The sequence below is a fragment of the Lissotriton helveticus genome (assembly GCF_964261635.1).
Source record: "Lissotriton helveticus chromosome 1_1 unlocalized genomic scaffold, aLisHel1.1 SUPER_1_unloc_7, whole genome shotgun sequence".
Lineage (NCBI taxonomy): Eukaryota > Metazoa > Chordata > Amphibia > Caudata > Salamandridae > Lissotriton > Lissotriton helveticus.
The window spans coordinates 3,692,981-3,711,072 of record NW_027611714.1 but is presented as its reverse complement, the minus strand read 5'-3'; the positions used below and the strand labels follow the sequence as shown (position 1 = coordinate 3,711,072).

General features: G+C 45.2%; 1 protein-coding gene across 1 annotated transcript in view; it reads left to right on the top strand.

The window, feature by feature from the left end:
* Window positions 1-16,592, top strand: part of LOC144806415 (uncharacterized) — a 116,481-nt gene extending 99,889 nt beyond the window's left edge. Inside the window, 1 exon segment of the mRNA XM_078672776.1 lies at window positions 12,259-16,592. Within this exon segment, the coding sequence (XP_078528902.1) occupies window positions 12,259-13,920 (1,662 nt within the window). The 3' untranslated portion in view covers window positions 13,921-16,592.
* The last annotated feature ends 1,500 nt before the right edge of the window (window positions 16,593-18,092 follow it).

The window sequence follows — 18,092 nt, the reverse complement described above, 5'->3', positions numbered from 1 at the left end:
CTGATCACAGCTGCTGTCATGTCAGGCGCTGGTAAACACACCTCTGATCACAGCTGCTGTCATGTGACACGCTGGTACACACACCTCTGATCACAGCTGCTGTCATGTCACGGGCTGGTACACACACGTCCGATCACAGCTGCTGTCATGTCACGCGCTGGTACACACACGTCCGATCACAGCTGCTGTCATGTCACGCGCTGGTACACACACGTCTGATCACAGCTGCTGTCATGTCACGGGCTGGTACACACACCTCTGATCACAGCTGCTGTCATGTCACGCGCTGGTACACACACCTCTGATCACAGCTGCTGTCATGTCATGCGCTGGTACACAGACCTCCGATCACAGCTGCTGTCATGTCACGCGCTGGTACACACACCTCTGATCACAGCTGCTGTCATGTCACGCACTGGTACACACACCTCTGATCACAGCTGCTGTCATGTCAGGCGCTGGTAAACACATCTCTGATCACAGCTGCTGTCATGTGACGCGCTGGTATACACACCTCTGATCAGAGCTGCTGTCATGTGACGCTCTGGTACACACACCTCTGATCATAGCTGCTGTCATGTCACGCGCTGGTACACACACCTCTGATCACAGCTGCTGTCATGTCAGGCGCTGGTACACACACCTCTGATTACAGCTGCTGTCATGTCACGCGCTGGTACACACACCTCTGATTACAGCTGCTGTCATGTCACGCGCTGGTACACACACCTCTGATCACAGCTGCTGTCATGTCACGCGCTGGTACATACACCTCTGATCACACCTGCTGTCATGTGAAGTGCTGGTGCACACACCTCTGATCACAGCTGCTGTCATGTGACGCGCTGGTACACACACCTCTGATCACAGCTGCTGTCATGTCATGCGCTGGTACACAGACCTCCGATCACAGCTGCTGTCATGTCACGCGCTGGTACACACACGTCTGATCACAGCTGCTGTCATGTCATGCACTGGTACACACACCTCTGATCACAGCTGCTGTCATGCCACGCGCTGGTACACACACCTCTGATCACAGCTGCTGTCATGTCACGCGCTGGTACACACACGTCTGATCACAGCTGCTGTCATGTCACGCGCTGGTACACACACCTCTGATCACAGCTGCTGTCATGTGATGCACTGGTACACACACCTCTGATCACAGCTGCTGTCATGTCACACGCTGGTACACACCCCCCTGATCACAGCTGCTGTCATGTGACACGCTGGTGCACACACCTCTGATCACAGCTGCTGTCGTGTCACCGGCTGGTACACACACGTCCGATCACAGCTGCTGTCATGTCACACGCTGGTACACACACGTCTGATCACAGCTGCCTTCATGTCACGCGCTGGTACACACACCTCTGATCACAGCTGCTGTCATGTCATGCGCTGGTACACACACGTCCGATCACAGCTGCTGTCATGTCACGCGCTGGTACACACACGTCTGATCACAGCTGCTGTCATGTCATGCACTGGTACACACACCTCTGATCACAGCTGCTGTCATGCCACGCGCTGGTACACACACCTCTGATCACAGCTGCTGTCATGTCACGCGCTGGTACACACACGTCTGATCACAGCTGCTGTCATGTCACGCGCTGGTACACACACCTCTGATCACAGCTGCTGTCATGTGATGCACTGGTACACACACCTCTGATCACAGCTGCTGTCATGTCACGCGCTGGTACACACACCCCTGATCACAGCTGCTGTCATGTGACACGCTGGTGCACACACCTCTGATCACAGCTGCTGTCGTGTCACCGGCTGGTACACACACGTCCGATCACAGCTGCTGTCATGTCACACGCTGGTACACACACGTCTGATCACAGCTGCCTTCATGTCACGCGCTGGTACACACACCTCTGATCACAGCTGCTGTCATGTAATGCACTGGTACAGACACGTACGATCACAGCTGCTGTCATGTCACGCGCTGGTACACACACGTCTCATCACCGCTGCTGTCATGTCATGAGCTGGTACACACACCTCTGATCACAGCTGCTGTCATGTCACGCGCTGGTACACACACCTCTGATCACAGCTGCTGTCATGTCTCTCGCTGGTATACACACGTCCGATCACAGTTGCTGTCATGTGACGCGCTGGTACACACACCTCTGATCACAGCTGCTGTCATGTGACGCGCTGGTACACACACGTCTGATCACAGCTGCTGTACTTGAAGCAGCACGAGCCCTCCTCACATTCTAAGCAGGCTTCCCACCTCCTCCCTCGGACAAGAAGCGGAACACAGCCCCACTTCACCGAGGTCACCCTGCTTTTTAGGGCTCGCCTAGCCATTGGGCTAAGTATAAGAATAACATCTTATTTGAATGCATTCAATGTGCTAATATTATGAGAATATACATTTTATTTTACAATTTAATTTAGAACCGTGGAGAAACTATAGAATTGTTGCAAAATGTTTAAGATGCGATTGTCAGATATTCCTTTTTATGATGGGCACAATCTGATGAGCTTTGTGGGGGTCAACAGGGCGTAAAAGACATTGTCTTTTACAATGCCAATACTTGATTAATGCTTCACAAAGGGAAATAAATAATAATATTAACAATGCCAATAGCTATAAACAATGTCATTGCAAGACCTATTGCATTGTAAATGCTTGTTTATAGGAAGCCAGTGAAGTAAAGGAAGAACATGAGAAACTCATTGGCGTTTGGTTATTGCCATAAGCAGCAGAGTGGCTGCATTTTGGACGACCTGAACTTTATTTTAGAAACTTTTCTAAATGTTGGTGAATTCATCCGCTATAATAATCTATTTTAGCAAGAATAAGTTCTGAGATTTCCGTAAGTCAAAAGGGATAAAGGTAAAGATTTTCTTGAAGATTCGGAATATGAAAAAATGGGAGGAAGTGACAAAATGTCGGTGTCCTTCAAAAGAGTTTGTTCTCAAAGTATACACGAAGATTTTTGACTCAGGTAATCGAGGTAGGCAGCACCCCAACTCCTGCAGCCACCAGGTGGGGCCCAGAACAATGAGTTCCTGCCTAAAAAGCAGAACCTTGATTTTACCCGAGCTCAGTTTTAGACCGTTTTTTTACATCCAACTACGGACTTGTAGCATACACTCATGGAGGTGCAGTGCCATCAGGGTTGCTGGCCACAGACCCCAAAATGTGGGTGTCATCAGCAGAGGATACCATTGCAAAGCCAAAAGATTTTAGAAGGTTAGCCAAAGGGGTTATGTTTAAGTTAAAAAGGGTCGAACTAAGGGCAGAGCCCTGCAGAATCACACACGGTCAACAGAAAAAGGGCGACTTGAAGCCACTGACATCAACAAATTGCTCTATATCTGAAAGGAAAGATTTAACGAGCTTGAGGGCCTTGCCCCTGACCCCTAAAGTGAAGAGACAGTCAATAAGAAGGCTTTGGTTAACTGTTGAAAGCTGCAGAGAGTTCGACAAGATCAGGGCAGCATTTCCACCTGTGTCAAGGGTTTGCCGTATCTCTACTGAGGCAGTAATCAGAGATAGCCCATCTGTTGGCTTCTAAAGTCAAATTGGGTGGCATCCAGAAGTGAATTATTATTAATAAAATTTGAAAGCTCAGAGTTCGCAGCCTTCTCCACAACCTTTGCAGGGAAGGGAAGACGCAAGATAGGCCTGTAATTATTTCTATCGCTACTGACTACGTTTTTTAGGAGAGGTAGAACGGAGGCCATTCTCTATTCCATAGGAAAATAACCAGATGTGAACATCCTGTTGAGGATGTCCCCAAGGAGCCTGGAGATGGCCTCAGGCGGTAAATGAAGAATTCCGGGAGGGCCGGGATCCAAGGGAGAGCTACATATAATTTGGCTAAATAATGATTGAACTTGATCTTCTGATAGAAGATTAAAAGATAGCAGAAACGTATCTCCTGCTGAAGGACGAGCTACCCGTGTCATAGGGCGGGGGGGGCGTGTTTTCTGTTGTACTGATCGAGTCGGGAGGTGGTATCTGCCAGTACCAGACACTCCCTGATCCCAATTCCTTGGCTGGCCTGTTTCCTGTTGTTCTGCGAGGTCTGAGGGGGTGGTAGCCATCAGTACCAGTTCAATGCCTGTGTCCTTCTCATTGGTTATACCACAGGGAGGATGCTTGTGCGAACAGGTATTATAGGTAGCTTTGACCATATCTTGAAAAAAAGTTGCTAACAAATTGCAGAAGGATTGGTTGGCTGTAATGTTTTTAGGTCAGGAAGCTTGCTCGGTTTTACCACCGTCGCAAAGAGTTCTTTGGGGATGTTTAAAGAAGATTTAATTTTGACGACACAGTAACTGGATTTTGCTTTAAAAATTATATCATGGTAGGCCTGAATGGCGTGCTTGTATGGGATTTTATCACAGGGATCATAGTGGATGTGCCGTTTTCTTTCTAATGTTTAACTAAACAAGGGGAGTGATTCCTTTAAGGAAGAATGAGGCTGGAATCTAGAAACTAATATCAAAAAAACAAGGTGCCTCAAACACCATAAATAACAAACCATTACTTTATTAGCAGAGGTCCCTTTTATTGACCCTGTATTTATTTCATTTGATCATATTTTCTCTATTTTTATCCCTGTTTAGTATTTCTTCACCATTATATACAACACAAAATATTTGAAAAAGAGGAAGAAAACATGACATTTATATACACAACATGACAAATATGTTACAAAAAACTAATTACACATATACAGCAAAAACTTGTGTTTTGAATTTTTGAAAACTTTTTTCGATTATCACATTTGCAATATTTCATATAAAAAGAAAACAATTTGACACCTTGGGGGCGATTCCGATCCTGGAAAAAAACTGCCCTTATGAAGCGTATCCGGAGCCATCTCCATACGAATAGTACACATCCCGTACGACCCGGCGAGTACGATCCGGACCGGGCTACCAGGACGCGATTCGTACGGTCCACGTCAGGGAGGTAAGATTCGTACGGAAAAGCGCACAATCACACATGCACCGTACGGTGCGTACACCCCAAGATCGCATGGGTACGCTTCGTACCCCTGCGATCATGCGGTGTACGCACCGCACCCCGCGATCGCAGGGTGTACGTACCGTACACCCAGTGAACATGGGGTACGGTGTGTACACCCCAAGATCGCGGGGTACGGTGCGTACACCGCATGATCGCAGGGGTACGCATCGTACCCCTGCGATCATGGAGTGTACGTACCAGACCCGGGGGTGGGGGGCGTTCTGTACCTGTTTCGAGGCGAACTCTGCCTTTACGGATGTTTTCGGCTCCCATAAAAAAGAGTCGTACGGTGCATACCCGACATGATTCGTACTTGCCGGGTCGGGAATACCAGCCACGAAGCATATGGATGTCGCGTCCGCGGGAAAATCATACAGGGATTCGAGTCGTACGGTCTCTGTACGATTCGTACGGAGTCCAGCCCCTGGTACGAATTGTACTTCCTCATTCGAACAGGGACGTTGAAGGTGTACGATTTGTACGTGAAAAACGCTCCGTACGGCTATACGGAGCATTTTTTTCCGTATCGGAATCGGCCCCCTTGTGTCAGGACTATGTACAATGTTCGTCCTGTCCACCTGTCCTGGCTTATGGTCCTTTTACGGTGGTCTGAAAGAAATTTCTAAAATTATTTACACTAGGGGAGTTTTGTCCTATTTCAATTCAAGCACATGAATAGAGTTCAACTTGTCTTGAAGTAATTCTTTCTAGACCACTTTGTTGTACCAACGCGTTTTGACCTTGCAGCTGTGGGACCAGCACCTTGTTTTGTCTCAAGGTCTTCCTCAGGGCTGATATTGTTTGTAGTGGGACGGGTTTTTGGTGTCGTCGTATTCGTTGAAGAGCTTATTTGCTTCTTCTTTGTTACCCTCTCTTGTGTGGTGGTTATCTTATTCTGGGGTCTGGAATGGCGCTTGAAGTAGCACTTACTTCTTGTCCTTTCAAGTCCGGACTGGGGGTTCTGGCCGCTCTATCCCTCCTGCCTGCTATCTTCCATTTTCAACTTTCTCTCATTCGAGTATTTTTGATATTAGTTTTCTTTCTAGCCTTCTGCAGGCTTGTTTGTGAGCTCTAAGGTTCTCGTCAAACCAAGGTTCGAGGGGAAAAAATTGTTTGTTTTTCTGATTTTTAAATGGAGCAAGCGAATGGAGACTGGAGTCAATCCACTGCTGATAATCATCCGTGGCTGCATCTAAATCTGCAGTATTCTCAAGCATAGATTGATTGACCTGTGCCATCATTAGTTCAGGGGTCATTTTATGCCAGGAGCGGCATAAGGACCACAGCGGCTGAGGATGAACAGTGAGAACATCCGTTTCCAAATTCAGTTGAAGCATAACTGCACGATGGTCTAACCAGAGAAGTGGACATGCAGAAGTGACTTGAAGAGAGGGATTGTCTGAGAAAATACCATCTGAGTGGCCGGCTGAGTGTGTCGGAGCCGTCACTAACGGGGTGAGACCGAGACTTGCCCCAGGGTCTGAGAGATCGATATTATCTTTATCCGCTGAATTTTCAAGATGGAAATTGAAGTCACAGGGTAGAGTGAAATCAAGGGAATTGGATTTAATGTCCTAGAGCTGATTGTTACTATTTGAGAAGGCTGTCCTAGGGTCTGGGGGTCGGTAAATAAGTACCCCATTGAAGGAGTAAGGATTAGAAAGAGGAATTTTATATGCAAGTGCTTCATAATCAGATGCGGCCGGTAATGTCTCAAAGGAGGCATTGAGGTTGTCCCTGTAAATGATTGTTAACCCACCACCCCTTTCCCTAAATGATCATGCCTGAAATTGCACAACAATTAGATCTGGGTGGGATGAAGCATATGCTCAGGTCTCAGTGATGAAAGCAAAATCCAGTGCACAAACTTCTAGAAAGTCCGCAAAATAGGATGCACTCTCTGTTAGAGACCATGCATTAATAAACATGCCTCTGATTTCTCTCTGAGGAGTGGGTAACCTGAAGACATGCGGTGTAGGAGAGCTAAGTGCGACAATCCTAGAGGTGCTCAGAGTGAGCTTTCAATCTGGGCAACTATTCTTGCCGATAGTATCATTCAGAATCAAAGTAGGGCCTAAACAAGGGTTACCTAAAGGTTAGAAAGTGAGCAGCTCATCCTGTACATAGCGGATACGAACAGTCGGTTGGGGGGTGAAACCAACAGGAGGACCGGCGCTGAGCACAGTCTAAGCCTGTACGGGCTTAGACGAGCTTGTCTTAGGCGCCACTTTGGCGCGCCGTAGATCTGTCTTTATAGCACAACCTCCGGGGGGTGTGTCAGAGAGGCATGTACGAAACGAAAGTACTACTCATCACAATATTAGCAAGTTTAAAAGATAATGTGAGGGCAAAATATAAACCTAATTAGGGTCCAGCAACCCCTGCGCCCTTTACACGCTCCCTGGTGAAGAAAATAAATGGTGTCCAACGCTAGCAACACATAAAACAAAAGTCATAACAATCCACCATTGCGCCCTCGCCGCCGTCCCCCGCTTTCGAAGAGCCACCAGAGGGGGAAGGTCCTTCTCCCACCTGGCCGCCAAGACTTGGAACTCCCTCCCGACTCACCTCCGCCTGACCCAGGACCACCTCGCCTTCAGGAAGCAGCTCAAGACCTGGCTGTTCGAGCAGTAGCGGACCCCCCCTCCCCTAGCGCCTTGAGACCCTCCGGGTGAGTAGTGCGCTATATAAATGCAGTGATTGATTGATTGACCATTCCAGTGTGGCGGCAGGGGTGCCAGATACATCCCAAAAGTACATGCTTGTGTAATACAGGGAAATAAAAAATCTGCACATGGTGCTGCTGACAGATGTCCTGTCTGGAAGGAAGATCTGCACAGGGCACAGCTGACAGAAGTCCCGCCTGGATAGAAGATCCGCACAAGGCACAGTTGACAGAAGTCCTGCCTGGTAGGAACATCAACACAAAGTGCAAGCGACACAAGCCATGCCCGGAAGGAAGGTCTGCACAAGGCGCTGCTGACAGAAGTCCTGTCTGGAAGGAAGATCTGCACAGGGCACAGCTTGCAGAAGTCCCGCCTGGAGGAAAGATCCGCACAAGGCACAGCTGACAGAAGTCATTGACCATTCCAGTGTGGCGGCAGGGGTGCCAGATACATCCCAAAAGTACATGCTTGTGTAATACAGGGAAATAAAAAATCTGCACATGGTGCTGCTGACAGAAGTCCTGTCTGGAAGGAAGATCTGCACAGGGCACAGCTGACAGAAGTCCTGCCTGGAAGGAAGATCCGCACAAGGCGCAGCTGACAGAAGTCCTGCCTAGAAAGGAAGATCTGCACAAGGCGCAGCTGACATCATTTCTGCCTGGTAGTAACCTACAAGCAGTCAGAGACCCACAAACCACAAGATCCTTCAAGTCCAGCTAGCCACACTGGACACAATGTACACCAAAGGCCTGATTTAGATTTCAGCGGATGGTTTATTCCATCACAAATGTGACAGGTATCCTGCCCACCCCATTAAAAATGCATTACATCCTGTGGCAATTATAATGAAGCAGACAGGATATCTGTCACGTTTTGATTAGGCCTTGGTGTAGTTCGCAGAGTATTACTCCGCTGAACTCCACGAAGTGCCAGGGAAACTCCGCCGCACTCCGCGGACTTACGCGAGTGGCAGAGTTTGTTAAGTTGCGCTGCTCTCACTGATTTTTTGGGCCAGGATTTTGTCCCGCACTGTAAAATCAGCACGAACTGCACTACGCGTCATGCCAGAGGGCGCTGCTGCTTTCTGCCGCTCAAATTGACATTCTAGTCGAGTGGCAGCTTCATGAACGAGAATGGCAGATTTCTACACTCGAGTGGTCGCGACCTGCCGCGACCTCCCGCAATGATAAATCTCACCAGGAGGAGGTCTAGCGCGTTATATTTTCTCACAAGTGCTCGTCATCTATCCGTTGGCGAACAGCTTGAGAAAAAAAACTCTGTTCTGCATCACTTTGTGGAGTTTTTTGGAACGGAGAGGGCAAAACTTTTCGAGTTCTGCCGGCAGAGCGGAATTCTTCACCCATCCCTAGTTTTTAGGCAATAATCTGTTGAACAAATTCCTAACTAGGCTCTATGGGCCCGATTCACAGAATGAACTTAAGACTAAATCCTAAACTTACTACTATTTGGTATTCACAGAATACACTTACTACTTTCGGTATTCACAGAATACACTTACTACTTTTGGGATTCACAGAGTGAACTTACTGCTTTCGGTATTCACAGAATAGATTTAAGACTACTAACTTTACGTCTGCACTCGGGCTGGGAATTCCGGCCTGGAGGCGGAGCTTCTGGCTTGGAGGTGGCGCTTGTGGCCCAGAGGCAGGGCTTGCGGCCCGGAGGTGGAGCTTGTCGCTTGGAGGCGGAGCTTCCGGCTCGGATGTGGAGATTTAGCCATGGCTGAAATGTCCACCTCCGGGCCGGAAGCTCCGCCTCTGGGCCGCAAGCCCCGCCCCCAAGCTGAAGCTCCTCCGCCTCCGGGCCGGAATTTCCGGCCCGAGTGCGGACGTAAAGTTAGTAGTCTTAAATCTATTCTGTGAATACCGAAATTAGTAAGTTCATTCTGTGAATCCCGAAAGTAGTAAGTTCACTCTGTGAATCCCGAAAGTAGTAAGTGCATTCTGTGAATACCAAATAGTAGTAAGTTTAGGATTTAGTCTTAAGTTCATTCTGTGAATCGGGCCCTATGTCTGCAATAAGTGTTGTAGAAGAAGTGAGATCCATGGCCTTGTGACTATCAGGCCGTTATCTGACTTCTGATGAACCCCACAAAGTGAGTGCGCAGCCAGAAGGCAGTAGAGGGGCAGAAGGACAGGAAATTAGGTAAACTTGAATATGAGAAATATGGAACGGTAGAAATGCTGCATCACCTGTGGATAACAGACACCTCTTCCCGCTCTTCCAAATGCCCATCCGGTCACAAAGTGGCATCCTGGGCCCCAAACGGACAACATCATGCCAAATGCCATGTAATGGTGGAAAAGGGGGAAAAAAAGAGTAATATGCACACATCTGCTGCGGGGATATGTCAGGTAAATTATTGGTTGTGATGGATTCTCTATAAGTACTAAATGACTAATATCGTTGAATATTATATTATATGAATCAACGTTTGTTTGCCTTACCTGCGCATATAATGTACAGGATGGGCCTAACAGTGAACCCCTCGTTCTGTTTTACACAAAAGCCCCAGAAGGAGCTGCATCTTACAGAACTTTATCTACTTTAGGAAGTACTAAAGGCTTGCTTTTGAAAGTTATCTTTCGGGGCCAGAACCGGGTGCTGTAGGCTGCACTAGTTTCAGGGAGATGGACAGATGTTATGGCGATAGGAAACCCCCCTCAACTCACAATAATGTTCCAATCTTCCAAGTTAGAACAAACCAGAAATGCTTGAACCAAGGGAGCTGTTGAAAGTGTCCAAGGTGGCTTATGAACAGCGAGGTAAAGACAGTTGGTATTTGAGATGATCTTAAGTGAATCGGAAAGGAACGAGAAGAAGTGTGTGAATGGAGTTACTTTCTTTGTATACTTCATAAAGAGTTACTGGACATTTTGCAGCCCAGCCTGATCTATCTCTTTTTCTAAAATCTATTGCTGTTTAAATGAAATCTTGACCATATGCGTCTATCTTAAGCTATACCGCTAAGCACTTGGGAGCTCCGTGAGCGCCCTTACTTTGCTAAGTTACTCTGTAAACACTGGTAAATCACCTCCTTTTCAGACATTAATAAGATGTTACCCTATCAACAGATTTTTTTGTTAAATATCTGTGTATGATGAAATATTCCTTGCTAAGTTTCAAAGGCGGTAAAGAAGAAGGGGGAGATTTACTAACATTTTGTGCCGTATTGTTATCACAAAAGTGGCACAAAACAGCACAAAATCCCTTTTTCCTAATTTCCTTTCAAGCAAATAATGTAAAATTAATGTGAAGCAGCGCATAGTACTGAGTTACATTACTTTGCGCCATGGGGCCTGCCAAGGGTGGTGCATGGCCGTTCCCGTGCAACCACCCAAGGTATCTCACGCTAAACCCAATTTACCAAATACAGTAGATTGAGGTTAGCATGAGAAAAGTGCACTCTTTTAAACTAGGTGCAAGGAAGGAGAAATGCTTTCATTTCTCCTTCCTTTTCTAACTTTGCATGCGTGCTGCAATGTGCAACACGTATACAAAATGGGAAAAGCTTTCCCTCGTGTCTAGGGATCGTATTTTGTACAGGAAGGGTGTTCTTCCTGTACAAAATCTATGCTGGACTCACACACACACACACACACAATCTAGTGCTCTGGTGCTAAGGTGTGTGCATGGTGCAGGGCTGTTGTAATCAGTGCCAGCGCAAGGGAAAGGGAAGGAGAGAGCCATATATTTGAAAATATGGTCCTCTCCTTCTCCCTTCCTGTCGCGCAACGAAGCGCAGCGTAGCCTTGCGCTGGGGGGGGGGGGCTGCGCTGCTGTGTGGAGATTTGGTAAATCTCCTCCGAAATTTCTTTTACAACCAGTTAAACATTGTGAATTCTGATTCCATTATGTTTCAATTTAGTAATGCTAAATATCTTTACATCCAACAGAAAACCATCCTTGGATGTATGAAATGACCATCAATAAAGAAGCTAATGCTGTAAATCTTCAATAATAGCAGAAATAATGAGCTACAATATTCAGGAAAACATCAGCGCAGTCGGCGACAGGGGAACCTGCACACAAACTGACAGATCTCGGATGAAGCATCAAGGGCAGTTCAGTGATTGTAAGAGGCCGAACTGTACACCTCCACGCCACAAGACGAAGAAATGAACTTAGGAAAATTAAGGCAACAACAATAACAAATCGCCTCCTGTATAAACAGGTGTCCAACACCACCTTTGATCATGGGATCGGTATGATGTGATTACCGCAGTGCTCTTTTTTTTTCTAATATAATGACAAGCCATCATTTAGTACTCTAGGTGAATTGCAAACTCTTTCTGGGTAACTCACAACAGTCAGAGAAAAGCACAACAGAGCGGAGCCAGACAACTGACGGGTAAAAGAAAGAGGAGTTCTTGCATCTACAATACAACAGACTGTCTCAATTTGCACCGGCCAAACGGAAGATACAGATTTACCCGCAAGCGTGCATAGCCATAATCCAATCTAAAGGCCCAATCGCCTAAAAAGACACCTTCTACATATTAGAAGTGTGGCAAATGTTTGGTGGCTATTGTATTTTATTGTTAAAACAGAAATCAAATGTGTAAAATACCGCACACATATAAAGTGTGTGAGAAAAACACAAGTGCTTTTTCAGCCATGTTGGCCCATCAAGAAATACAGTCAAGGGATGTAGACAAATATATACCCGACCCACAGACACTAACCAAGAAAGAAGAATCATACACATGCAGCGAGAGCTTTAGTTTGTCATCACTACTCAAGATTCATCAGCACATGTACACAGGCGAAAAACCATTCAAGTGCAGTGAATGTGTCAAGAGCTTTAGTAGATTACCAAAACTACAAAGACACCAGCGAACACATACAGGAGAAAAGCCATTCAAGTGCAGTGAATGTGCAAAGAGCTTTAGTCAGTTATCAAACCTTCAAAGTCATCAGCAAACTCACACAGGAGAAAAGCCATTCAAGTGCAGTGAATGTGCAAAGAGCTTTAGTCACTTATCAAACCTACAAAGACACCAGCGAACACACACAGGGGAAAAGCCATTCAAGTGCAGTGAATGTGCAAAGTACTTCAGTGAGTTATGGATCCTTCAAAGACATCAACGAACACACACAGGGGAAAAACCATTCAAGTGCAGTGAATGTGTAAAGAACTTTAGTAACTTATCAAACCTTCAAAGACATCAGCGAACTCACACAGGAGAAAACCCATTCAAGTGCAGTGAATGTGTAAAGAACTTTAGTAACTTATCAAACCTACAAAGACACCAGCGAACACACACAGGGGAAAAGCCATTCAAGTGCAGTGAATGTGTGAAGAGCTTTAGCCAATTATCAGTGCTTAAAAGCCATCAGCGAACACACACGGGGGAAAAACCATTCAAGTGCACTGAATGTACAAAGTGCTTTAGTGAGTTATCAACCCTTCAAAGCCATCAGCGAACACACACGGGGGAAAAACCATTCAAGTGCACTGAATGTGCAAAGTGCTTTAGTGAGTTATCAAGCCTTCGAAGACATCAGCGAACACACACGGGGTCAAAACCCCATCATTGTAGCGAATGTGACAGTAGTTTTCGTGACTCTTCAGCATTAAGGAATCTTCAGCGAACTCACACAGGAGAAAAACCATTCAAGTGCATTGAATGTGGGAAGAGCTTTAGTCAATTATTAGACCTACAAAGACATCAGCGAACACACACAGGGGAAAAGTCATACCATTGCAATGAATGTGTGAACAGCTTTACCCAGTTTTCAAGCCTTTAAAGACACCAGCGTAGACACACAGGGGAAAAGCCATTCAAGTGCAGTGAATGTGCAAAGTGCTTTAGTCAGTTATCAGACCTAAAAAGTCATCAGCGAACACACACGGGGAAAAAGCCCTATGATTGTAGTGAATGTGACAGTAGTTTTCGTTACTCTTCAGCATTAAGGAATCATCAGCAAACTCACACAGGAGAAAAACCATTCAAGTGCAATGAATGTGGGAAGAGCTTTAGTCGATTATCAGACCTACAAAGACATCAGCGAACACACACGGGGGAAAAGCCATACCATTGCAATAAATGTGTGAAGAGCTTTAGTCAGTTATCAAGCCTTCAAAGACACCAGCGTAGACACACAGGGGAAACGCCATTCAAGTGCCGTGAATGTACAAAGTGCTTTAGTCAGTTATCACAACTTCAAACACATAATCGAACACACACAGGGGAAAACCAAATTCAAGTGCACTGAATGTGCAAAGCAAAAACAACAGGTGATGGACAGAATGCAGAACAATGTCATACATTCACCCCAGTACAGAGATCTGGGCCTAAATCCATTGTTTCAGTTGACTGGGGGTGAGTGTTTGTATTGTCAACGCTCCGTCCCTCACCACCTTTGGTTTTTCTTTTTTCTCTGAATGTGCAAAGTGCTTTAGTCATTTATCATGCCTACAAAGTCATCAGCGAACACAGGGGGGGAAAACCATTCAAGCGCAGTGAATGTGTGAAGAGCTTTAGTCAGTTAGGGAAACAACACTTACAACACAACTTTTACAACGTACTACCTTTACAACAAAACTTTTACAACGCAACATCCATTACAACGCATGACATTACAACGCAACCATTACAACGCATGTCACTATGACGCATACCACTACAACTAATGCCATTACAACGCAGTCATTACAACGCATACCATTACAACTCATACACATAGTACTCTTACACTATCCAACACTTACCCTACTGTTGCACCCCCTGGAGTTAGAATAGTAATTTTTATCCCTACACTATCCAACACTTACCCTACTGTTGCACCCCCTGGAGTTAGAATAGTAATTTTTACCCCTACACTATCCAACACTTACCCTACTGTTGCACCCCACTGGAGTTAGAATAGTAAATTTTACCCCTACACTATCCAATACTTACCATACATGCAATGTAATGGTATGCGTTGTAAAGGTAGTATGCGTTGTAGTGGAATGCGTTGTAAAGGTAGTTTTTAAAGATGCGTTATAATGGCATGCGATGTAATGGGATGCATTGTAATGGATCTTGCGTTTTAAAAAATGCGTTGTAAAGGTATGCGTTGTAAAAGTATGCATTGTAGTGACATACATCCGTCAGTTATCAAGCCTTCAAAGACACCAGCGTAGACACACAGGGGAAAAGCCATTCAAGGGCAGTGAATGTGCAAAGTGCTTTAGTTGCTAATCAAATCTCCAAACACATCAGCGAATACACACAGGTAAAACACCATTCAAGTGCAGTGAATGTACAAAGTGCTTTAGTCAGTTATCACAACTTCAAACACATAATCGAACACACACAGGGGAAAACCAAATTCAAGTGTACTGAATGTGCAAAGTGCTTTAGTCATTTATCAGACCTACAAAGTCGTCAGCGAACACACACGGGTAAAAAACCCTATCATTGTAGCGAATCTGACAGTAGTTTTCGCAGCTCTTCAGCAATAAGGTGTCATCTGCGAACTCACACAGGAGAAAAACCATTCAAGTGCAGTGAATGTGCAAAGTGCTTTAGTTGATTATCACAACTTCTGAGTCGACAGTGAACACACACGGGGGAAAAACCCTATTATTGTAATGAATGTGGCAGTAGTTTTCGCTTCTCTTCAGCATTAAGGTATCATCAGTGAACTCACACAGAAGAAAAACCATTCAAGTGCAATGAATGTGGGAACAGCTTTAGTCACTTATCAGATCACACTTCCTGTAAATACAACACTGAACAATACTGGGACTAACAACGATATTTTCAGCTAACTTGTAGGATTAGTGATAAAACCTATAAACCCAACACACCCAAAGTAGGCATGTTGTTGTCAGGGCTCCGGAGAGGGAAGCTTCATTGGTAAAATGTATATATTACTATTAACAAATGCCACTGCAGTATATGTAATGAACTAAAGCGAAGCACAGGTGTTTAAGAAATAACCTATTTTTAGATATAAAAGAGCATATACCTTGTTTTTAAGTAACATTTGCTCATCTTTTACACACTGTTATCGGTTGTTGGATCAGCTCGTGCCTTGGGCCTTATAACTAACTGTGACCCGTGGCTCCTCTCTGACTTGGCTCTCCCTATTCATTTTGTGCCTTGCCAAACTCTACTTTTTACCATAAATGAACGATTGTAAGCAGCAGACTCTAGTTGAACAATGTGGTGAAATAGCGAAATCCCACATCAAATGCATATATGTGCCAGGACAATCAGTTGCACTCCCAGCAACTCGTCTTCCACACTTGATTGCACCTTGTCCTCAAATGTTCTGAAGGATTTGTCGTATGAATGCCAGAAGTGGCAGTGACATTCACGAAGCTAAAACTAACAGGAGTGTGTGGGAGATTGAGAGGGGGAGAGATAAAGAGAGCGCGAGAGACAAAGAAAGGGGGAGAAAAAGAGAGAAATTAAAGGAGGGGGAACAGCATGTTATTTGTACTCACCTAAAAATAGAAGAAGCAGCAGAATACATGTCAATGTGTGACATCACTAGAGAAACGGGCTGAACACCTGTGAATTTATATGTTTATTTTTAATAGCTATAGACTCATGTCATGCCAATAACAGGGCACAAGTAAGGAAAATAGTAAAGGAGCCCATTATCATATCAAATCACAATGACGTCACATGTAGTGACGTCACAAGAAGTGATGTCAGGCCCTTATAATAATTTTCATGTGAAAGGTTAACGGCCTGTTTTAAAAACAAAAGAAAAGAAACATAAAATAATGTAAAAATAAGTTTTTCGTTTCAGTTTTTATACATTATGTGTTTTTCCCACTATTAGTTTATAACTAAACTCGGAAATGACTGAAAGTGTAAATATTTTTAAACAGATATGTGGAACTTGGAAATTTAATTTTTAAACAGTTTTCAGCGAATAAATAAAATGTGCTTTTAATTTGCGCTTGTTTCCTGACGTTATTCTTTATCCAGCCCCTAAGCCCCAAAGTGTTTCACATTTACAATGTATTAAGCAATAGAAGGGCTAATTTTGTCAAGTTCTCTGTTCCTCTCTTGCGCCACTCACACAAACAAACACTCAGAGGCCTGTGTCTGCAGTGCTGGGGCACAAAGTAACAATTACCAGTTGCAGGCTAAGGAGCTAGGTGGAACTGAGTCCTGTTTCTAGATAATAGTGGCGGGACCCCTTCAAACTGTGGCTACCCCCGACTTGTGCCATGCTGATAAAGCAATAGTGAAATTGAGTAATTTATGATGAATTGAAATGAGAGAAAGAGAAGAAGAGAGCGAGGTGCAGGATATATTAAAGAAAATGAAAAAAAAGAGACACAAGACTTTACCCTGCTCCGTGTACAAGCAATTTACGTAAACAAGTTGTGCTGTGCGTTGTGAACAGGCTGTCACCCCCTTTGTATGTAAATGAGCTTCTGTGACCAGACACCCCTGGCTCCCATCTCTTCCAGCGCGAATGATAATGTGAGCCCTGTAAGATAATCACAAACTAGGGCTTTATTGAGAAACAATAGGCTCCCAGGTCACACAGCTGTGGTTATGTAGGTCTTTATTAGTTTTTTCAATTTACTTTAATTTGCAGCAATTCTCCAGGTTTCTTTTTCTCAGTATTACACTTCAGGTCGCTCATAGCTCTCCATCAGTTAACCGTGTTGTTTGATGTAGGATTTGTTGTTGTTGTTCCTAGACCATGTCCCAATCCCTTTGTCCTCGATTTGTCGGCATGTGTTTTGTCCACACACTGGTCTAGGATGGGCCTTCTCAAGGTAGAAGGCGCTGTAATAGGAATAATAAATCATGAATATATGAAATTGTATGTAAATAAATATGTGCCTTTCAGTTATCAGGCACCACCAGACTCACATCTACACATGTAATTGAGCATCAGACTAAAGGGACTCCTCCCTGTATAAATATGTGCCATCAGTAATCAGGTTGATGGTTCAACTGATAATAAATAATAATAATTCTGAGTTTATACAGCGCCTGGTTACACTAACCAGTGTGTCCCCGCGCTAGTCAATGGCCCCAGCATCCCACCTTACAGCTTCCGTGACCCCGTCCACAAACTAGCCCCTAGGGAAAAGAAAGGTTTTTAATTCCTTCCGGAAAGCCACCTCTGAAGTCTCCACACGGAGCCTGAGGGGTAAGGTATTCTATCTGCGTGCCGCCAGGAAACGGAAGGATCTACCTCCCATTCTGGCCCTTCTGGTTTTAGGAACCTGCATCAAACCAGCACCCTGCGACCGCAGCAGCCGAGTAGGAGTGTACGGTGTGAGCAAGTTGCGCAGGAAACAAGGGCCTTTCCCCTGCGCAATCCTATGGCTGACGCAGAGAGCTTTAAACTGGATGCGCTCCCTAGTAGGCAGCCAGTGAAGAGTCTCCAGAGCTTTTTTAGAGGTGGATCTCTTAGGT